Here is a 23,987-nt window from a genome sequence, read left to right on the forward strand (position 1 = left end):
CACTGTCTAATTTGGCCCTGATTAGATCTCCCAGTTCCAGACCCTACAGATTGAGTCTGTCTAGCTCTCATCGGATTTGATCCTATAGCAGAGAATGCAACTGACTCAGATCTAGCCTGGATCGAGAACCAACATCTTTTCCCCTTTTTGATGGTGCAAAACTCGAAGAAACACCCATTCTTTTAGATGTCTGGTCTCTTTGATCTCTAAACCTTTCATTCTGAGCCCTTTCTAGAGCTTTGGCATGATTAACTACTACTTAGAATGAGGACAGATTCAACACAATCAATACCTCTTTCAATCAAGGACGTAAGCCCTCCACAAACCACTCACAAGCATCATTCTCTGTCGGAATAAGTTCGACAGTAAAGTCGCTTAACTTGTTAAACTCACGCTTATATTCATACACTGTGCGATTCCATTGCTTCAAATTTATAAACTCTTGCTTTAACTGTCGGATAAATTAATCTCATATATACTTGTTCTTGAATTCCTCTAAAAATAAGGACCAAGTCACCTGATCACTGGTCATCCTCAAGGTAACATTGTTCCACCATATTCTCGCTTGCCCTCGGAGCAAGACGACCACTCTATCTAGCTTCTCCACATCAGAACAGTGGAGTCCATCAAGCACAATCTTCACATCATTGAGCCAAAGGTCCGCAACAACATGACCTTCCTCGGCTTCACCCTTAAATTCTGGAGTTCCTAATCCATTTAACTCCTTCGCAACATTCATTCTATGAGTTGAAGAGACATGAGGCTGGAAAAGCGTCAGGATAAAGTCCAACGTCCTGAAGAAAACATATTGATCTCCTACATGCACTCTAGAAGGTGCATGCTCTTCACCTTGCCTGGCCAGGGCAGGTGAATTACTACTCTCAATGGGCCTATCATCTTCCGCTTTACTTTGGGAGTTATCATGTTCGGACATCTAATAAGACACAACTATATAATTCTATTAGCAAGACAATATACTCATTATTCTATCATATCAGTAGTTCTCACTATTTTGTTAGCATGTATACATTTAAAGACATTAGAAACTTCATTTTATGCCTAGAATCGGCTAAACCTTATCTCTGATACCATTAAATGTAACACCCCCAACCCGTACCTGACCCAGATACGAATCTGAGGTGTCACATTAACTTTTTAAAACATTTACTTTCACAAAATCTCATAAAATTTAAACTTTTATTAAAATAACAGTGAAATAATTTACATAAATATCATCAAAATAATTACAAAATCAATCATAGCATATATGATTTAAACTGTAATTACATGCCAACATAATTACTGTAACAAAATGATATACTGTTTTAAATCACTTCTGATCTGATCGTCTTCAAAAGAGATTTTGCCTTCCTAGACTTCAACTCTGGTCTTCCTGTTTTTGGTACCTACGTGTGAAACACTCACACGCTAAGTCACAGACTTAGTGAGGAATAATATATCATGTACTAATGAATTCATGAAATATGCAATCCTATAATTCCAACATGAAATTACAATTTGCATATATTTACTCAACCATAACATATATAATCATGGAATGCACAAATAATACATATCATCTTATGAGGTGTTTAAATCGATTTCTCTTTTGTATGCCCATGTACATTACTGAGAACCTGAGGTACGTGAGTGCATTAAGGTTGTGCACATATGTTGTCACCACAACTCGTATAAATTCATACTAGGGGCACATAGAATTTGTCCCGAATGACAACTCCTTAAGGATCACATATATATTCCAAAGGACCAAATATGTGTCCTGAAGAATCGCATATATGTTCCAAATGATTACATACATATCCCGAAGGACCACATAGAACCCTCGACTCTTGGCATGCCAATTATACCTACAACTCTCATATCACATAACATGGGCTTAAATATTGATACGTTTCATATTTTCATATATTTTCTATCATTTATCATATATCCACATCTCATATTTCATATGTACACATATGATCACTTTTCTTATAACATATAGCTTGGATTTATTATCTTATGTTTGCATTCATCACATATCATATCATATTAAAGCATGTATAAGTTATGCATGTACTCATTATAATCATTTCATATACATGTTCATGAATATGGAATCATGAAATCAAGTATAAGAAATAGACTTATCACAAGTTTTATTTCCTTAAAACAACATCTATACTAACTATAATATGCACTCACCTTAGCCTCACTTTATTCGAATTGATTCTATGACTTTATCTCTTTTTCGACTGTTTCTAACTCTTCGATTGTTCCAAAACTTGATTATGCTCGATATCTACATAATTATACATTTAATATACATATCAGAATTTTAGGTATTATAATTTGATCCTTAATAACTTAAGCCGAAAGAAAGGCTTAATTCAATTTTCCACTTTGAGTATTATCGGTACCCAAAATATGGTACTGATACTTCCCTAGTTTTGGTATCGATACCGAGCTTGGGTATCGATGCCCATTTTCGATTATGGAATCCTTATTTCAAAAATGGTATTGATACTTGCATTATGGTATCGGTACCCTATGTATCGATACTACTCCTTTAGGTATCGATAGCCTTGAATAGCTTATCTAATTTTTGGCTTATGGTATCGATACTGTTCAACTAGTATCGATACCTCTACTCTAAATATCACTCTTTTATCCTTTGAAGTATCAGTACTGAATGAATCAGTACGGATACCCATAGCCCAGAAATCACTTTTTATACCCGAAATTTACCAATATCAACCTAAACCTTTCATTCCTTCACCCCCTTTCATATACTTAAATACATATACTCAAATCAATTTATATTCATATAACATATCTTTATCTTCAAAATCGCATCCTCTATCTTGAAATCAAGAATTCTATAACTTGTTAATATGCTCTAATCTCAATTCTAACACTTTATATTCCTTAATCTAACTGATGACAATTCAAATTTAGTTTCAAACTTTACTTACTAACTCTCTTCCAATATTTCACTTATTAACCTCTTATCTTTAATCCTTTCTAACTCTTTTATCTTTTGATTTTAAGACAACTTAAGCTTTCCTTAAGCTTAAGTATCATCTAAGGAGCATAAACCAAATATAAATTCAATGAATAATCAGCTAACAAGAAACTTACCTTAACCAAGTTGGGAGCACGGCTGAAAGAAGGAAGAATGATGAAGAGAACTCTAGATATTTTCTTTTCCCTTCTTCAAATCTCCACGTGTATATATCTTAACTCATTCACATTTTTTTGATTCATTTTCTGGTCAAATGACCATTTTGCCCTTCAAATCATCCCTCTTTGCTATTCAATCCTACACAAAAAAAATCATATAAGACCCTGAACTTTTCAATTTATCTACATTAACCACTAAATTCTGAAGTTTTACAATTTGGTCACTAACTATGTGTTTAGGATGTTACAATTTTGAAATATTAAACCTAAATATCAAAACGGCGTCGTTTTGAATTTTGATTTTTCGGTTATTCGAGTTGGAAAAATCTCAACTCGACTTGAACTCGAAAATTGAATAAAAATTTGAGTTGACTCGAATAACTCGACTAGAATAACTCGAAATTGAAAAAAAAACGATTTGTCAAGTTGAGTCGAGTTTTGCTCACCCATATTTTTAGCAAGCGTCTTTTTCAATGTGGTAGTAGACGCGTTTTGCAAGGAATATTTTCTATTGAAGTCGATTGGGTTGGGTTTAATTGAAAGAAAAGAAAAAAGATGGATAAAAATTATGAAATAAAAGTATATTAATTAAAAAAAAGTGTGGTACATTTCGAAGATATGTAATTACACGAGCATGAGCCAGACAACAACAATAATGCGCGTGTATTAGCTTTATGTTTAATCACTTAATAGATGCATGTTTAAAAATTTATATTTAAACAATTGGGAAACAATGCGTCTACACAATATGATTATTAAGAAGCTTATGGAGGGTTTTAAATCTCATAATGAATGTCCCTTGTTCTCATATATAATGGGGTAAGGGGAGGTAAGATAGTAGGCTGCTCCCAACACCAGGTTGAGAGCGGCTTCCATAGAAGATCTCCGAAATATGAAATGCCCTCCGTATGACTCGATCCCACGACCTCAAGCTCATGCTCTTATAATTATGTGCCTTTGATATGCATCACATGCATTTATTCTTTTTGGACAAAATTCATATATATTTTTCATATTTTTGGCCCATCTTTTTTTCTTTTATTTTAGCACAATCCCACCGATTTCAATAGAAGATGCTTCTTTCAAAATGCACATTTGTTTATGTGACAAAAAATATCAATTTAAAAATTAATCAATTTTGAGTGTCATATTAGAAAATATTTTTTAATGAGGTATATTTATGTTATTTCTAATATTTATCTAATTTTTAAATTAAAAATATCTTATATTTAAAACCTATGAAAATATATTTTTTAAAATATTAAATTCAATAATAGCATCAAAAAGACAAACAAAATTAGCAGTTAAATTAAGTTATTTAACAATAAACTGCAAGTTGATGATATTGAGAATATAAAAAAGGCAGTGGATTCCCAAGGGGACCAGTGGGGTCGAGGAGGAGTTGTCGTCGGGTGGGTTAGAGGGCAGTGCACGTTGCCCTTTCATGTCCATCGTTGGGTCTTACTCGACCAATGTTAAACCCGCCATCCCCCACTTCCATCCTATAAGAACTCCCCCCCACTCCCACATCGCTTCCATCACTTCATTTTCTCTCTGCATTCAATTTCAATCATCAAAAGTACTCAGCACCACCTAGCTCCTACAAACATGAAGATGAGCAGTGCTACCATGGGATCCTCAAAGAGAAGGTTATCAAGCAGAGGTCTTGGAGGTGTTCTCCGAGAGCAAAGGGCTAAACTTTATATTATCCGAAGATGTGTTGTTATGCTCCTTTGTTGGCATGATTGAATTTGAAACCCCACCCCCCTTTCCCCTTGGGGAGCTCTTTTTTCCCTCTCTCTTTCTTTCTTTCTTTCTTTCTTCTTCTTGTTGTTTTGGTGGAGTGTAAATACTGGCGGCAGATGTTATCGGAGAGTTAAAAAAGGAACAATTTTTGTATGCGTTGGCCTTGTGGCCTACATGTAAATTAGATAGCTTGAATCAAATCGTTATTAGTTTATTATTTAACAAAAGTATCTATTCTTTTATACCTGCTGCTTTCTGTGTCGAGAATTACTTCGTATGCGTTTAGATGCTTACCGTAAGCAACTGATATTTAACTTCCATCAGTTTTCATTTGGATTAAGTGAAAATAGAAGTAGAGAGATTCATAAGCTTCCCAGGATTTCAAAATTGGGATGCAAGTAAAAAACATAGGTTACTTGAGGGAAAAGAGATCCAATCAACTTTGACTCCATGGGTTTTGTTAGATGTTAAATTCATGGGGATATAGCCCTAGGGCTTTTTCCCAAAGTCTTTTTGACTGCCTTCACATGAACTGCTTCAAGTTGTAGACAATGGGGTTGGTTGCACAAGTTGTGCATACAAATGGAGATGCCCATAGGGCTAAGGAAAACAACTTAAGCAAGATTATTTCTTGTAATTTTACTCACTTTAATTGCCAAAATAAGCTTACTTTTGACAAATATATGTCACCTTACTCACTTTAATTGCTAATTAAGCATACCTTTACCAATATATGTAAGGTTAAGTAGTAAAATGCACGATACTATTTAAATAAGATCCTGAAATTGAGTACGATGAGTTAGTGTTATGTTTTAATAACGTATTGTATCGACATTGGTGCATTTTTTTTACTTCAATTAAGATTATGGAGGTTTTTTAATGAAGTCTTTCTCGATGTCCCGTTTTGTATGTTTACTCCCCCATTAATACATACAAAACTCCCTCTTTCCAAAAAAAACCAATAATATATTGAGTTAAACGGTAAAAAGTTAGATATTCCTTAATTTTAGTCTCAAAATGAAAAAAAAAAAAATCCCTTTAGTCTTATTAGTTTTATTTGGATAGTTGGGTGATCAAACCAGAACCACAATAATAATTAAGTTACTAAATACACAGTTTATCCAATTATAAACTAGTACAACGATAAAATTACACTTTGACTCCAAAAAAATTATACTTCTATTCTAACCCCTAGAAGATCATGATTTCACCATTGGGTTTGAGTGTTATAGACAAAACAAAACAGTGTTTGTAGAGTTTTTCTTTTATTTAAAGCCAAATTCAACTTAATTTTAGACTCAATTAAGATTTATAGAACTTTAGTTCAATTTCAATTATAATCAAAATTTATGTAATTATTGCACATCGAAATTATAAAAAATATAACACTCATTATTATGGGTTTGATTTGAATGGTTAATTATCAAAGAATTTGAGTTGGGTGCTAGGATGACGGGTCTAATAAACTGACAATTACATTCTAGAAAAATAAAAGAAATTAGATTTTAGTTCAGGGACAAAGTATAATTAACAACAGAAAATGAGGGGTAAAATAAAAATAAATCAAAATTTAAAGGTTTAAATTAATAATAATCCCTATTTAAATGTGTAAATACAAGAACATGATGGATGCTTTGACCAATCCTATATAAGTACATTTTAGGAGGAAACGAACAACCAACTTAAAGTGGGTAAGAGATATTTTATTACATTCATGTTTATGACCACATAACATAGTAATGATGGTATAATGCACATTGCAAACTAGTTTAGTTATCCAATTATTTTCTCTCCCAGGTTACAAATTGGCAAATTTGACCCTATTTTATTAATACTGGGGTTAGCCAACTAGGTAATGCCCTAAAACTATGATTTTCGGAACCGGACCGGTTAGCGAATCGGTCATGCTATCGGTTCACTGGTTCAACCGGTTGAATCAGTCCGATCGGTCGGAAGAACCGGACGACGTCATAATTATTTAAAAAATTAAATAAAAATACCAAAAATATATAATAAAAAATAATTTTGTATATCACAAGTCATATTCAAAGCAAGTCATAACATATAGGAGTTAAAAACCATAAAATCAAGTGAAACAAAATGATTCAAATTAACTACAACATAATATTTAAGATAAAACATATTAAATAATAAATATAATTATATAACTATAATTAAAAAATAAATTTGGTGCTAAAAAAATCATAACAAAATGATATTGTTTGGTTTATTTTTTTTTTTTAAAACAATTTCATATGGCTAAGAAACATAGAAGAACATCCCAAAAGTCTAAAGAGTAAAAATATGAGAACAAAACAATCCATATGGCTAAGAAACATAGAAGAATATCCCAACTAACTTCTATAAATAATAGATGTAATTTGACATTCAAAATCATGGAGCCTTTTGGTGAGCATAGAGTGAACTATTCTTTCACTTCAATCAAGCTCGAATTTTAGGCTTCAATCGAGCTTCTAAATTTTTTTTGAGTTCAAGTCTTTTCGAGTTCAAGTTTCAATATTATATTTCGAGTTCGAGTTGAACTTGATAATTTTTAGTTCGTGAGTTTGAGTCGAATTGAGCTTACTTTTAAAGTTTGAGTCGAGTTCAGCAATATTCGAGTTCGACTTGGCTCGTTTAACAAACGACGTCGTTTGGTTTAATTTAAAAAAAAAACAAAATTGGCATTTTTCCGGTTTTTTCCGGTTTTCAACCGGTCCGGTTCGAACGGTTCAACAGTTTCGACCGGTTGACTAATAGCGGTTCAACCGGTTTAACTTGAACCGAACTAAACAACGATTCTCGATTGAACCGATTAAACCAACCGATCCGATCCGATTTTCAAAACAATGCCTAAAACAAACCCATATCAAAACTTAGTTGTTGTCAACTTAAACTACTAAAGTAATTACATTTATTATTAGGTCTCCATCATAACCTCTCTTTTTTAATTTTGTTGTCTTTGACCAAACAGCATTAACTCATGTTATTTGAAAAAAAATTATTTCTTATCGAATTTTAATATCTATAAATTATTTATTTATGTGATATGTGTAAATTTATTGCATACATAGAAGCAGGGGCAGATGCACTTGGCCTCTGTACCATTATTTGAGAAAATGACTAAATTAACCTTAACGTGCTAAAAAAATAAAATATTTACATACCCATTATTTTAAAAATTTTATTTTAAAAAAGGAAATTAAAAATTTTAAAATATATTCTTAAATTTCTAAATTCACCAATTACATAAAAGTATACTGCATGTTTTATCTAAATAATTAAGATACAAAATATAAAACCTTAAATATAAATAAACCTAAACAACTCTATCCAAATTTCCTTAAATAATGTCCAAGTTTTTTGAAAAAGTGGGTCAAAACTACATGTGGTAAAGTTGAATTATAGGAGCACAACTCGCAACCCATGTTCACGTGCGCCACCCGAAACCCTCTCCCTCATGTCTTTTTCTATGAATTTAGGGTGTGTTTGGTTGTGTGAATGTGAGATTCTTATAGAAATAAAATTTATATTCCCCATTTGGTTAGTTCGGGAATCCCATTCCCAGTAAGGTAAGATTATTAATAGTGAATTTTGTGAGGTATATTACCGGGAATATTATTACCTCATTTTCCTGAGATATTATTAGATTATTGATGTTTTGGACTAAAATGCTCTTAATTTTTTTTCTTTCAAAAATATCATTATTCTGTTATTGAATAATAAAAGTTTTACGAATGTTAAATTACAAATTTATCCTTAAACTATTTTAGATTTATAAAAAAATTCTATAATTAAAATTTTAAATGAAGTTCAGGAGTTAAAATAAAATTTTATCATTTCATTAAACCTTTTTATATTTTAAATATTATAAAAAAATTATATAAATTTTATGAATTTAAATTTTTTAAAGAAAATATATAAATATTTTCTAACTTGTTAAAAAAAATAAATATATAATAAAGATAATTTGATTAAATATACATTCGAATAATCTTTTATTCCTTTAACCAAACACGGTAATCTTACATTCCTGCTAAGCCAACCAAACACAAAATATAATATTTTCAGTAATCTTATTCCCTGGTAATCTTCAATTCCGTGAATCAAACACACCTTTAAAATAATAAAAATATATGACGTCAGGTGGGCCATATGTGTAAACTATACGTGATTGTCACATCAATTTATGTTTTTAAATATTTTTTAATCTAATCATAAATTAAGTAATTTCGATAATATTATTTTTTGATATATTGAATTCGAATATTATGAATATCAATGATGTTAGTGTTTACTGTTAAATAATTGAGAATTTTTTTTAAAAAATTATTATCTTATGTTTATATTAGATTAATAAAAAATTAACTTAAAATCCAATTATTTAATATCATATTTTTAATTTAAGATTATGTTAAGTTTAAGGAGCAAGAAATAGGGAAATGTAATATTCCGGTGTTGGGCACAAGCCAATTTTGTCAAACTCAACACCACTTTACCACTGACAGAATGATAAAATAGGTGAGGGTCCCAGGCTAAGGGAAAATAAATGGTAAAAAACACATAAGCCCACGTGCGCCTCCTTATCCTAAAAGCCCCACCACCACACGTGCATGTCCCTTTTCCTTTCAATCTTGTTTAAAACAACAAAAGAAGTATTATTTTTTTATAGGCCTTACATTTGAGCAAACGTATGTATATTTTGTCAAATGGGATCTCTACTCCCTCTGCTCTTCATTATTCTTCTGCTTATTTGTAAATAATTACTTTATACAATGAACGCTCTTCAACCTTAATCACCACAATCTAATTCTTGTATCAATAGAACCATTCCCCCCTCCCAACAAACATAGAAATCTAGAAGGAAAAAGGGGGTTTGTATGTGATTTTTGTGTCGTCCATATTCCATGGACTTACAAAATGAATCAGCACGTGCAATTCATATGCATGTATGATGATGCATCAACCAAATTCTTCAAAGTTGTAATGAGAGCTAACATTCACAAAAAAAGGATTGGAATATTGGTTTAAATTATTATTTTTAAAAGGTTTTGCCTTGAAAAGTTCCCTAAACATCTCATCAAATTGATTCCTATATCCAAACTACGTTGCCATAATGATTTTTAAGGCATTACTAATTTATTATATAAAAACCCCTAATAATTATTTTTCTTGAAAAATAACCCCTTAATAGATTTGTTAGAAAAATAATCCTCAAACTATTAAGTAGGACTATCTCGCATCTTATAAAACGCGTTTAATAAACCTCACATTTTATAAAACGTGAGACCCATCAATTTTTTTCAAATAAAGTCATTTAATTTTAAACAAATATAATAATAAATACATAAAACTTTTTTTCGTAAAACGTGATGTCATCATATATGGATAATTTAGGAGGTTTTTTAACAAACCTACTGAAATTTTTTTTCAAAAAAAAATTATTATTGAAAGTTTTTAATATAATAACGAGGATTTTTAAGTGAATTTCTTTTCATGTGATTGTAAATTTTGATCAATAAGTAATCAGTTTTTTCAAATCATTAAGTAGGCGACTGTTGGAGAAAATGTCGAATACAAATTATATATATTTGGTGCTTGCTAACAAAGATACAATAAATTGATTACTAAATAAAAGAAAGAAGAAGAAAAAAACTATTTGATATGTCAGATCTTTGTCTACATGAAATAGACAATTCGGTTGCTTCATAGTTTCTTGTCTCCTTAATTTTAATATTCAAACTGAAAAGAAGAAGAAGAAAGTTTCTCATACGGACTGCAGTCTGAAAGGCAGAGAAGGTTATGTTTTTTTTTTTTGTCATTGGCAATCATATAAATTCAGTTATCAAAATATGAATTTAGCCTTTTCGGTGGTGGTTTGAGCCAACAAAACATGGATTAAGATTCCTTAATTACATATTATAACTGTTGGTCTTAAATTAAATTATTGGAACATTCTAAACAGATTGTTTCTTAAACTATTGTTCCATTGATAAAACAACTCGATCCTTTGGCTTTCTGCTCTGTAACGAGTACAACAATGGAAGGCTTTTGGTTAAAAGAAGGGAAATAAAAAAACAACTTGAAATGAATGCGTGGACTGAGCCAAAACCAGCATGTTACCATGGTTACTGGCCAGGTTATTGTGGTCCTTCATGTCTGTTCTTCAGTTTGCATCATGGCATTCAACTAGTTTTAATATACCCAGAGTTATATACTTGAAAATTCTTCAAAAAGCAAAACACCCATATGGCCCATTTCCAAGACTCATGCAAGTGCCCTACACTTATTTGGCTACTGCGGTTCCTTACGACAAACTGCCAGCCAGCATGGGTTTTGTTGCAGGGCTTTCACAAAAGAAATCATGCTCCCTAAAGATGGATGAAAAAAAGGTTTTTCTGGGGACCTGTTTGATCAGTTTTTGTAGGCAGACATAGTGGTCTCGTCTCTAAGCCATTTTCAATCCAACTTTCTATGTAATCTGTAAAGCTCCCCAGATTCATTAACCTTGCATCTTATTAGTGTGGATGATGCCTCATTGGCCTTTGATTAAATGTGGTCCACACGGCATTAAATTTTCCTGCTTACATTTTGCTTCTTTCTTCAACAAAACCTTTTCGATGGATAAGCTCTTGACAGTTCAAATTGCCAAACTTCCGCCGGACAATCAAGTGATGAGGAAACTTCTCTGTTGCACAAATATAATTGTATGTATAGATGCATGTACGCATGCATTAATGCAAGGGTGAATGTTCCTTCAATTGCCCTATCTGTCATGTAACCTTCTAAATAATTCTCTGGTTTTACTAATGATGTTAGGAAGAGTCGAATTTAACACTCGTTTTCCAATTTTACTGGTGATGTTAGAAATAGTTATTTCGGCCAACGACAAGTCAGCTGCATGTTCTGCCTCTATAAAGCAAAGAAATCACCATTTATAATGATGGTTACTAGAAGCAATCTTGTTACCTAGATTTATAAAGCAAACCAGCACAAGGCTTTGTAGCTATGATTAAAATACACATCACAGGGGAATTAGTTTCCCATAATAAAAGCTATTACTGATGTTTCTGATCCGTAGCCAAAACAAAAAGGGTTGCATTCAAGTTCTAGAAACAGCAATCTCCACGGGCAAAATGTCAAGAGTATCTCCACCATCACTAAACATGGTTCAAGCTTCCCACCAAAATTTACAGTTGACATTGCCCCAAAATAATGTGATTGATACGGTAAAGTTATTACAAAATATTCCACATGCTTCTCCATGATCCAAGACATAAGTATTTAGTCAGTTACCTTTGCTCCAACCCCAATCGATGTAGCTATCTTGTGATGCAAAGTCCTGCGAGATTAGTAACAAGTTCATTAAACAAGGATATATTAACCGAGTGATGAAACAAGTCAGGAAAGGATATAACATACAAGCTGACTCAAGCGGAACTCAGGTGGCGTATCAAGCTCTATGTTTATTGGATCATCTTCCAGGTTTTGACACTCCTCCAGATCCTTCTTCAGATGTTCTGCTCCTAACCGAGCATAATCAGAAAGACGGGGTTTGCTGTCCAGCATTCCATCAGTACCATTAGCATCATCCCTCTTTGGTGACTGGCTTTGAAGGAGCTCATCACAAAGAGACAGCCCTTCCACTAGCTGTTGCGAATCCAACAAAAACTGTGATTCACCATCCCACCATTTTGAATCTTCCTCAACATGATTGCCATTGTCATTGTCATTATCTAACACCTGATTAACATGATTTTCCTGACCAGGTAGATCATCGTGACTGGAACTTTCACATTCAGCTTGAACTTCATCTTCAACATGCTGCATTGTAGGATACTTCGCTGAAAAATCCTGAGAGAAAGAGAACACCAGGACCTCTTTTTTAAATGGCCACTTACATCACAAAGCACATGAATGCATTGCCTCCACTGGTTAATAACCACAATTCATTACATGAATATCCCCTAGAAAACAATTTTTTGTATTTTAAGGATATGGAGTAATCCAATAACAATGAGATGGTTCTTGGCTGAGGAAAGGTAGCCTAAGAGAGTATGATCTCAAATATTATACGGCTTCAAGTAGATAAAAAGCAATACATAGAGAACTCCAAGCCTATAGCTAGGAAAACATGAACAAGAAATTACCTGAGCAGAGGGGTTGATGCCAGAAAAGGTATAGTCCTTTCCTTGGTCATATTCATGGCATTGCCTCCCTGTTCGTGGAGGATAAGGTGTCACAGACTTGGGAGTCACAGGATCTACTTTTGCAATCATTTTGTCGGTCGCTTCAGGTAAATCCTGCTCAGTTTTATCAGCCTGTTTAGTTTGTTGCTGTTGTTGTTGTTGCTGATGAAATATTTTAGAAATAACATACTCCCCGTCATTTTCAGCCTCCTCAATTCCTAGATGATATTGGTGCATCACCCAATTAGTCTTCTCCGCTTTTCCACCCTTGGCCATGGTCATATAGAGAACCATAATCTTCTTGCATCCTCTTTGAACACCATCCAACAACAGTGGTTTTGTCCTACCAGTCTTATGCCAGCGGACATCACCAAAATCATCACCATGGATCTTTCGACGTTTCCGTGTTCCAGTATTGTAAGCCTTGATAGCTCGATGAAAGAAATGGGATACACTTCCATCTTCCTTAACCCCTAAAGTTTCAATTTTTAAAATTACTGTTAGTAAAAAAGATGCTTAAAAAAAGAGGTAGAGAAAACCTTCAATCCTTACCAACCTGGTAACCTTTTGGGGATGCGTATAACAGATACCATCATCATTTTCAATGGTTGGGATGAATTCATTGACGAATGGATGGGGTTTTGAATCTTCCACACCAACTTTTGTAAGTAAATGCCATATGATCTCTTGATCGGACGGATCAAATTTGACACCTCGAGGTAACCCTGGCCATGCTTGATTCACCTAGAAACACACACCTTTAGTTGCGATGTACATTTCATGTACCAATGCCCTACTGTTCATTGTTATGAACATTAATCAATGCCATAATATTTATGGTTACTAGTAAGTCAAGCAAGAAAAATGATCACTTTAACAGTGAAATCCGAACATCACGATTTTTGCTACATGTCCATGAAAACACTGATACTTGGATTATGAATGTCAAAACAGTAATAATCTACAATATCTCCAAATTTCATTGAATATAATTGGTATACTAATAATAAATCTACATCTGATACTAGATATAAACCACATTGCAAGTAAATTCTTATATTGATAGTTGTAAGACAAAATTTAGCTCAGCTGAGATTAGAATTTTCCAACTTAAAGCATGATAAGCATTTGTAATACATTGTACCGAGCCTGACCAGTAGAAGAGATACACAAATGACCTACTTCGGATTCTGTATGGTAAAATCCTAAGCTTCTATTAAGTAGCAGTTTAAGGCGTAGTGGTTGAACATTTTGTTTTATTGCTTATATCATGTTGAGAAAGGCCCTGAGCTACTAATATACACTTGTGATGCATAATGATGATCAGCACAGACCATGATAAGCTTGCTCAACTAATCGCTTTTAGGAACCGAAAGCATATAACATAAATCGTTGGAAAAACATAGAAACTTATACATCGCTGTTGTCGATAATATGATGGCAATTCGGACAAGATATGGTCGGGTTGCTTTTCCATGCTGCCCTTTCAGGATCAGATGCACTCCTGATTTTTGTTGCAATTCTGTTACCATCTACCAACCATGTTCTGCATAAAGCACCCAAAAGTGAGCAAAAAGCCATCAGCATTGGTAGTTATGTTCTCCATTATGGTATGCAATCATCACGTCAGTAAATTAAAAACCAAGAAAATCAAAACATCATCTCTATCTGTTACATTAATCGAATACAACAAAAGAGCTGCTCTGATCATAAACAAACAATTTGAATGAATTAACAACTGTCCATATGGTCTTTTCTCTTCCTAGCAAATATCCAGAAAATCAACAAGTAGGTTATCTTCAACAAAAAAAGGGAGGGATTTTAGCTAAAGATCCAAAAGAACAATAGAAGGAGCAGAAACTGCTCTGAGTACCCAAAGTAACCATTTTTTTTTCAAGAGAAGAGGAAGGCAGTCAACTTACCCAGCCATGACATAAGAAGCAAAGGATCAAAGCATGTGTTTTTCTTCTCTCTCTCAGCTTTGGGTTCTCTGGAAAAGGATTTTGAATATTGTACAGCAGAATACACTATTAGCTTCTCAGTTTTTTTGTAGCACTAGATTTTTTTTTATTTTACTCATAAAATGTACTATTTTTTACATTGGTTTTGAAATTTGAAACCGGATTAGTGGAATGTGAAAGGACATACTTTTACTTTATAAATTATAGGGAAAAAAACCTTTTTTAAGTCTTATAGCCAATGTGTAAGCACTAACAGAGCAGATAATGGATGGAAGTTCTGTTTTTTACATCAAAAAGATCTTATGCGATGCCTTCAAAGAACCTCGGTTGACTACAGTTTCGATCAACGCCCCCATTGTAGCCATGCTTAAGAATTGAAAAGCTAGCCTTTTTTTTTATCACGTTGACTCATGGATTGACTCGTTGGGCTTGTGATTGAAATCACAGCCTAAATCTTAGACTTCACAGAGAGCCCGGAACATTCAGGTTCATGTCTGAAATGGAGAAGAAATACAACAGTATGTCTACTTGTTGTTGGGCCGTTCGGCTGGTGGTTCTTACCTGGTCCCAATCCCATTAATAAAGAAAAATACACTTTCCCGACTTTTATGCCAGCAATCCATCTATTTCACTTTTTTCTTCAAAACCAATATTTAGGAGCAAAAAGTTTATTTTCTTTGAGAAAGGATCATCAATTATCACCATAAGCATCCAGCCATGATCATCGTCATTATTCTACTCTTTTTTTTAACAAAAATCGAACAAATTAATATTTCAACTCTCTCTTAAAATATATTTGACAATTGCACGAACCAAAGTAGCCTACGTGATAAAGGAATTGTTGTTATTCCTTAAGGATCCAGATTCGAGTATCATAGATATCAATGGTGTGAACGATTAATGTCAAAAAGTTAATAATTATTTTCGAACAGATATTGTCATGTACTTGCCAACACATCTTTTCATCCGGGTACAACATTCTCAACAACCCCGATTTAGTAGTATTCAGAAAACAAACATAACGTTAGAGTTTTACTAGGATTCAAACTCCTAAAAATATGATAGAATTTTACTAGGATTCAAACTCATAAAAATATGATAAAATTTTACTAGGATTTAAACTTCTAAAAATATGATAGAGTTCTATTATGATTCAAATTCCTAAAAATAAGATCCACAAGCATTATAAATAGCCATTGTAACTCACAATTGTAACACACGATTTACATATAAAATACAGAGAAAAGCACAAAAAAATAGAAAGGCAAAACTATTGTAAAAGATTCGAAAAAGAAATAAAAGGTAACATCTTTTTTACCTTGATTCGTTCATTTCTCGCATGTGCATGTTTTTTTCCTATTGATTTGGTCCCTTACATTTACGTTTTAATTATTATTATTTTATTTATTTAACTTTATTTATACGCACATTTCCCTTATTACTAATTTGATTTAAGTGCTTTGTTATTTTTTCTATTCTTTTTTTTCATGTAATATTTTTTACATTTTATGTATTTTCTTTTTTACTTTAGTATATATTTTTATTTTTTTTAGATTATATATATATATATATATGTTATTTTTTATTATCTGTTTTATTAATATATATATATATTTACTATTTTTTATGTATTTATTTATATATTCTTTTTCTTTATTTTTTATATATTTTTTATTTATTTTACTTACTATTTTATCTTTGCTTTCTTTATCTTATCTTTTATTTAATTTGTTTTTTTCTTCATTTTAATTTAATTAATTTATTTATTTATTTCTTACTTTTTTATCTAACATGATTTTTTGACCTTCTAAAGAGCACACCTTTAAAACTATCTAAGGTAAGTAATTGGGATCGTATTTTTACCTTTTTATTTTAAATTACAATTTTCTTAATTTAAGACAACTGGAAATTGCGTAGTACCGAAAGGGCAGTTCAAAGTGCTAACCCTTCTTTGACTGTAACCGACTCCCAAATCCGACACATCTTTGGAAAGACACATATCAGGTAAGAAATAGGATATTCGATCAACCCATTTGTTTTAAAATAAATGATCAATGACGACTCCAATTCGTTTAATCCAAGTCGAAGCCCAATTTCGGGCCCAATCGAAAGACGGTTCCCACAGCTTGGCGACTCTACTGGGGACAGGTAAGTGAATCAAACTAAGGTAATTTCCAGTTGTCTTTTTAACGAAAATGGTAAGTTTAAATTTTAAGGTATCATTTCGATCCTTATTGCTTACTTTAGATTATATTTTCGAGTAAATAGTTGTATTAACCGTTTTCTAATGATTTCAGCCTTCAAAGCTTGTTTCTCACTTAAGACTCTAAACCTGAGCTCTAAACCCTATTTAAGTAGGGGTGAAAGCAACGACTTCGTGTGAATTTATTCACCGTACAGGCCTAGCAAGTAGCCTTCGGGATTCATATACCTTATGTCTTCGTGTGAATTTATTCACCGTGTGGGCATAAGGGAATGTTTCCTCTCGAGTTTAACTTAGTCCACACAAGCTTGTAATGGGCTTAGGACTAAGGGTCCGACAAGTCCAAGGGGGCATTAGTAAGGAGTACTCGGGTACCTTTTTAGAACCTAAACTGAGAGATTACAAAGAATTAGAGCTCACCCCAAAACCTCATTCCAAACCCTAAGCTACTTTTATTTTATTTTATGCTTTACTTTTGTTCAAAGCATGCGAACTAGACAAATATGCAGTTAGGATATATTTGAAATTAGCATGTGGGATAGAGATCATGTCCGGGTAGGAATAATAAGCATGTGGGGTAGATATCATGTGGGGTAGGATTTTTCATTTTTTGTTTTGATTTACCTCACTAACTCTTTTTATTTTTGTTCTCTTTTATTTTAATTTTCATCATTTGCATCATTAAAAAAAGAGGTGTTGATAAAAAAAACGTGTTCGTTAAACGTAAATAATTCACATTAATGGAGAATGGGGTTGTAAAACAAGAGGTGAAAAACGCAGGAGTCCAGCTATGGTCAGAAAAGATTCAGAAAGAAAAGAAGGAAAATCTGCAAGGCAACTATGTGTCACATTCGATCAAGAAAACGTGGTGCCCACAATCAAGTACATCACAAGTCAACTTTTCAAAAATAGGTTGACAAATTTGGCAGGGGCAAGACGAGAAAAAGGTTACTGACCTCGAGAGTCCTCTCAAAGAAAACAAGAACAAGATGACAAAACGATAGCTGAATTGGAAGCCATTATCGACAAATTCAAGAAACAGTCGAATGAACTTCAGATAATCCCTTTGATGGATGATTTCAATGGCATTTCCGTTATAGAACAGGTTCAGCAAAGGATGAAAGCTAGAGACGCAGTCATTCGATACTTCTGGGAACATGTACAAAAAGCAGCTCGTCACTTGCACGGTTTGGCCAGAGAAGCCGGAGCAGTTCGGCAAGGTATTCGACCGGTGACAGATGAAGGGATAAGACTAGTCAACTTGTTTCTGGTTTAAAAGATTTAGTCCGGATGTACCTTTAAATATGTTTATTGTCTCTTAAAAGATAAAACACTTTTGACCCAATAAGGATTATTTATAATAACAAACATGTTTTCGGATCAATGCCTTAAACATTTCATGCATTTTTGCATTTTGCATCTACATTTCATTTTTAAGTATTCTCATAAACATGAAATTTCTTCATGGAGGATTCGATGGAGTGTTCTTAACCACGTGACACCACATGAAAGCAAGATTTTAACAATTAAAAGAAAAATTGAAATCAGTACAATGGGAGCCTGATCAGCTGATTATAGGACTAAGCATACCAGGATGATTTGAGAAAAGAGTCCACATATCCTAAGGGCTACAATGTTGAAGTTGTTTGTTACCGCATAGGAAGCTTCATACATTCATCTAAGAACTGTGAGCGCAAGATCGAAAACCTGATGGATTCAGTGGCATGGACAGTCGAAGAAGGGGGCATGACATTTAACATTTGCATTGAGAGCATTGTTTTGTTTGAACACGCTTTTGATCTTTCATGTTTGTTTAATCTTTTAAACAATTGAATTTATGCTACCTTCTAAGGTGGAATAATTGAACAAATTTTAAAATTTAGTTCTTCGAATATCAAATGAATTAAAGATTCTTTTAATTTTTCAAGAATTATAGATTTTTGACATATGTCAAGATTAGACCTTTCTTATCCTGTCTCAAATCCCAAAATAAAATACCTTGATTCTTTACCCAAAATAACTCATGGCCATTACCAAAAGACCATATTTTGACAATATCACCCTTTAAAACTTTTGAACCTTTCTTTGAGTCAATAAAGTCACACCATTTTCTTTTTAGACTCAAAATTGACCTTTTTATACCATTAAAACCTAAGGCATTGAGTTGTTCTTTTGAACTTGAGCATTCTTCTAAAACACAACTTGGGGAGAGAGCCTGAACATTGAGACATGTCAGGAGCAAGAAACAGAGAGAAGAATTCATTCGAAATAATTCTATCATGCATTAATTACATTGTTTTCATGTAAATGAAATTAATCCTGAAAATCTATCCCCCTGGGGATACCTCTTCTATGAAAACTTCCATGTATGAAATGATGAACGACTTTCTTTCTTTATCCCTTCACAACAGGAGAAAGTATATATCCCTTGTGTCCCCTTTTGAGCCTATAGTATTTTTCTTCTGATTCAACCCTAACCAAGGATCACCATCAATACTGGGGGGCAAGGTGGAAGAAATCTGCCCACATGAGTGAAGACATCAATCCAAAGGAGATACCAAATTCCAAGTGTGAATATTCAATCAGAACAAAAAGAAAAAAGAGAAAAAAAACAAAGAAATAGCAAAGAGAAAATAAAATAGAGAAACAAAAACAAAGGAAAAAGTGAAGAAAAAGAAGACAAGACGCATATGCAAAGATTCACTCGATTCAAATGACGCGTCGAGATTCAAATTATGAGATTGATCAAGCACAATCATTCCAGAATCACTTCACTCGAAGATCATGGAACATCTAAAGAAAATCAAGAGAAACACATACGAGCAGATTCAAATTGGGCAAGATAGGATTGAAGTCATCAGAATGAATTGATTCTTGGTTCGATACCCTGAAACACTTGTTTTGGCCTATTTATCCTTTTCTTTCATAACCATGAACCATGACCTATATTATGTGCCTTAAAAATCCCTTCTAATCATACATGAAGTTCTGAACAGAAGAGACTATCTTCAGATTTCATCCCGCCCATCAGGATTAATCTTTATATACAAAAAACAATGTAAATGCATGGTAGAGAAAAATAACAAAGGGGGTTCAATACGTAAATTTTGAATGATGTCTTGAAACCAAAGGAGGATTCGAGTTGAAAACCTGAAAAGGCGGCTCGAATATAAAAATTATGCAGCTGAGGCAATCATACAATTTCCTTGATAAGGCATCGCCCAATATGAGTGTGACCATGAAAGCTGGGAGTCGGAGAACACTTCCAGTAAAGGAGCATGCAAGCTACCCCATGAAACCATTGAGAATCAAATAAACAAAAATGCCAAACCGTTGACCAAACACAATAATCTGAAACTTTTTTTCCTTGTTTAACCATTTCCCAAAGATAGCTTTGATCTTGGCACTTGTCAAATAACTATAATTTATTGAAGGATTAACAAAGTAATTAATTCTTTGATATCCAATGAACTCTAGTTTTATGATTTGTCTAAATTGTAAAACCGTGAAAGTGTAACACCCCAATTATTGTAATTATTAAGAGCACATGTATATTGGCCCGTAGTAATTATTATGGCCACCTATTAATGCCATTATTATATGTAGGCACTGAGCCAACCACTCCTCAATTATGAAAGAGATGGAGATTGTATAATAATCCATTATAACAAAAGATAACTCATTTTCTCTAATAACACCTCTCGTTTACACTATTGCTTTCACTCCACTTTATCTATTTCTTCTCCATCTATGGCCAATCCCAGCAAAAAACCATTTTTCTGGTTCCTTGTCAGTCCATTTTTCAGGCACTTCCCAGTTGGAAGAAGGGGGAAATAGCATAGATTTAGCACCCTCAACTCAATGGTAAATGAGATTACCAAAGACCTCGACCTTTGGAAGTCCCATTGTGATGGAAATGTGGAGTCCTTTGATGTTGAAACAGAACAAGAAAAGAGCAGCTAAGAGTTCTGGAAAATTTATAGTGCTCGCCTTGTCTGAGAACAGATTATCATCAAACGAGAAAAGGGTGTGACGGTGCATGGCTTTGGATCCGGGCTACTTAATAAGTGGTGTTGCGGTTGGGTCTATTTCACACTTCTCCGGGAGTGTGTGGTTGTAAGTAAGACGTGGGTTAATGTAATTAAACCAGAAATCATGGGTGAGTTCATGAAACTCGACCTGGTTAGTTGGATCGAGCAAAACTTACGTGGTCGGTCGCGTTTTCCAGTCTTACCGGTTGTTTGGGATTATACTTTGGAAATGTTATTTGGTGTTTAAGGAAGATAAAGAATTGTTTGATTTTTTTTATCCTGGTTTTTCCTCTTATGAAAGTGTAACACCCCCAACCCGTATCCGACCCGGATACGAGTCCGAAGTGTCACATTGATTTTTTAAACATTCATTCGTATAAAATAGTGGTTAATTTAAAAACTTTGATAACATTTAAATTATTTCAAAACGTTTACAACAGATATCAGAGTTCATACCATTTATATCTTTAGACTACATGCCAACTACACTCGGTAAACAGTACCTACATTTTTCTGATCTGACATTTGGTAAGGAAAACTGACCTGTCTTGCTCCGCATTACTCTTTACTCTTCTTGAAACCTACGCGTGAAACAATCACACGCTAAGTCGAAGACTTAGTGAGGCATAACAACTTACAATGCACTTCATAACATATATCAATACATGCATGTTCTGTTCTATCATGTTATACCAATTCCATGCATTCTTCGTATCATATAAAATCATATCAGATTAATTACAGTAAATACATACAGACCCATAATTCATCATTAACAGTTTATCATGTAATCACATACTTTTATTGTTAACATTTTCAATCAAACACTATACACACACAACATCATATGGTTCACGTAACACATTTCAAACCACTTATAAACCCATCGTATACATATCATTCAGTATGCTTGTTTAATCACTTTATTAGCCCATGTACACTAGTGAGAACTTAAGGTATGCGAGTACATTGAGGTTGTGCACACATATGCTGTCACCACAGCTCGATCAATGTCCCGAAGGACCAGTCCATAGATTCCGAAGAACCTAGGTAATCAGTCCATATGTCCCGAAGGACATAGGTAAACAGTCCATATGTTCCGAAGAACATAGGTAAACAGTCCATATGTTCCGAAGAACATAGGTAAACAGTCCATATGTTCCGAAGAACATAGGTAAACAGTCCATATGTTCCGAAGAACATAGGTAACCCTCGACCCTTGGCATGCCAACTATACCCCTAGCTCTCATATCACATAACATGGGCATTATCATTTATAACAGTTCACATTACTTATTCATATTCTTTCTCTTATAACCACATATCTTTTCTTTTCAGTCACGTATCACATGTACGTGTAATCATTGATCTCATAACATATACTTTTTCACATATATATTTCATATCATTTCACATATACACTTTCATATCACATGCCATATAAGCTCATAGCTTCTTTCACATATACATGTAGTCACATAGCTTCTTTTCATATCTCATAGGATCACATAGTTCATATCTTATACTTTGTTTTCTCATGTTCACATATATCATGTCATATGGCTCATATCTTTCTCATGCAGTCACATAGTTCAGTTTCACATAGTTTCATATATATATATATACATTACATAGCACATACTTCTCATAACATTACATTCAAAAGCATGTTAACACATATAATCATGCATACATACAATTCATGTCATTCATATACGTGTAATCATATATTCATGCATTCTAACAGAGGAAAAAGACTTGTCGCAAGTCTTGTTTCCATTTAGCACCATAAACTAATTAATATGCACTCACCTGGCCTCACTAGTCAATTCAAATCTCTTGTCTTTCCCCTTGATCAATCTTACTTGCCAAACGTTCCGGAATTCTTTATGCGTAGAATCTACATAATGTACATTTCGAGGTAATCATTAGATACCTACACCTTGTAATTGAATACTAGCAACTTAAACGAACTTATTAAACCAATATTAACATTTTTCTTTAGGGGGAATCGGTTCCCTACCATGGGGGTATCGATTCCCTCAAGACATACTGGAAATTCTTGTTCGTTTGAAGGGTATCGGTTCCCCTTGAATGGGTACCGATTCCCCTTGCCCAGAAATCATATTTTGAGCTCGAAAATCCTTCATTTTCAGCTCAACATCAAACTTCATTCCCTTTAATATTCCTAACTTTCATACACATACTTAAACTCATTTCTACTCCATAATCACTTCTTTAAATTCAAAATTCTATCTTCCATATAAGATTCAAAAATCATACCAAATTTTCAATGTGTTCTAATTCCAATTCTAACACTTCCTACTTCTTAATTTAACCATTGACAAGTCAAATTTAACTTCAAATTCTACTTATCAATTCTTTTCCAAAGTTTCATATAAAAACTCCAAATCTTTAATCTCTCTTAACCCCTCCATCATTTGTTTTTAAGATGATTTAAGCTTTCCTTAAGCTTAGTTATCATCTAATAATCAAAATCCAACCTTAAAATCAACAATTCATTTACAAACAAAGAACTTACCTTTTGAAGCTAGCCCCACGTGAAGAAGAGAAAGCAAGAAGAAGAAAGCTTCCAGATAGCTCTCTTCCCACGTGTATATAATTCCTTAAATGATCAAATGACCATTTTACCCTTTATTTCCTTTATTTCAAT

General features: G+C 33.3%; 2 protein-coding genes across 2 annotated transcripts; one reads left to right on the forward strand and one right to left on the reverse strand.

Annotated features, from left to right (window-relative positions):
• The first annotated feature begins 4,712 nt into the window (after positions 1-4,712).
• On the forward strand, positions 4,713-5,156 carry LOC120121989. The gene has a single exon (XM_039141252.1). The coding sequence runs from the start codon at positions 4,792-4,794 to the stop codon at positions 4,930-4,932; it is 141 nt and encodes a 46-aa protein (XP_038997183.1). The 5' UTR covers positions 4,713-4,791; the 3' UTR covers positions 4,933-5,156.
• Positions 5,157-11,478: 6,322 nt separating this feature from the next.
• LOC120121990 (SUPPRESSOR OF GAMMA RESPONSE 1-like) lies at positions 11,479-15,206 on the reverse strand. Its single transcript, XM_039141253.1, has 7 exons — positions 15,041-15,206; positions 14,535-14,664; positions 13,658-13,862; positions 13,080-13,591; positions 12,352-12,783; positions 12,223-12,271; positions 11,479-11,586 (listed from the first exon to the last, which is right to left on the reverse strand). Exons 1-7 carry the CDS (start codon positions 15,046-15,048, stop codon positions 11,570-11,572), a joined length of 1,353 nt encoding a protein of 450 aa, XP_038997184.1. The 5' UTR covers positions 15,049-15,206; the 3' UTR covers positions 11,479-11,569.
• Between the last annotated feature and the right edge of the window lie 8,781 nt (positions 15,207-23,987).

The sequence above is a fragment of the Hibiscus syriacus genome, unplaced genomic scaffold (genome assembly GCF_006381635.1).
Source record: "Hibiscus syriacus cultivar Baekdansim isolate YM2019G1 unplaced genomic scaffold, ASM638163v2 tig00110384_pilon, whole genome shotgun sequence".
Classification (NCBI taxonomy): domain Eukaryota; kingdom Viridiplantae; phylum Streptophyta; class Magnoliopsida; order Malvales; family Malvaceae; genus Hibiscus; species Hibiscus syriacus.

What these genes read in the sequence shown, in the direction of transcription:
- LOC120121989 (XM_039141252.1), top strand. Translation starts at nt 4,792, where the DNA reads ATGAAGATGAGCAGTGCTACCATGGGATCCTCAAAGAGAAGGTTATCA.
- LOC120121990 (XM_039141253.1), bottom strand. An exon ending in CAGGTTGGTAAGGATTGAAG is followed by an intron (nt 13,592 to 13,657) that starts GTTTTCTCTACC and finishes TTGAAACTTTAG; the next exon opens with GGGTTAAGGAAGATGGAAGT. An exon ending in AGTTCCGCTTGAGTCAGCTT is followed by an intron (nt 12,272 to 12,351) that starts GTATGTTATATC and finishes CTAATCTCGCAG; the next exon opens with GACTTTGCATCACAAGATAG.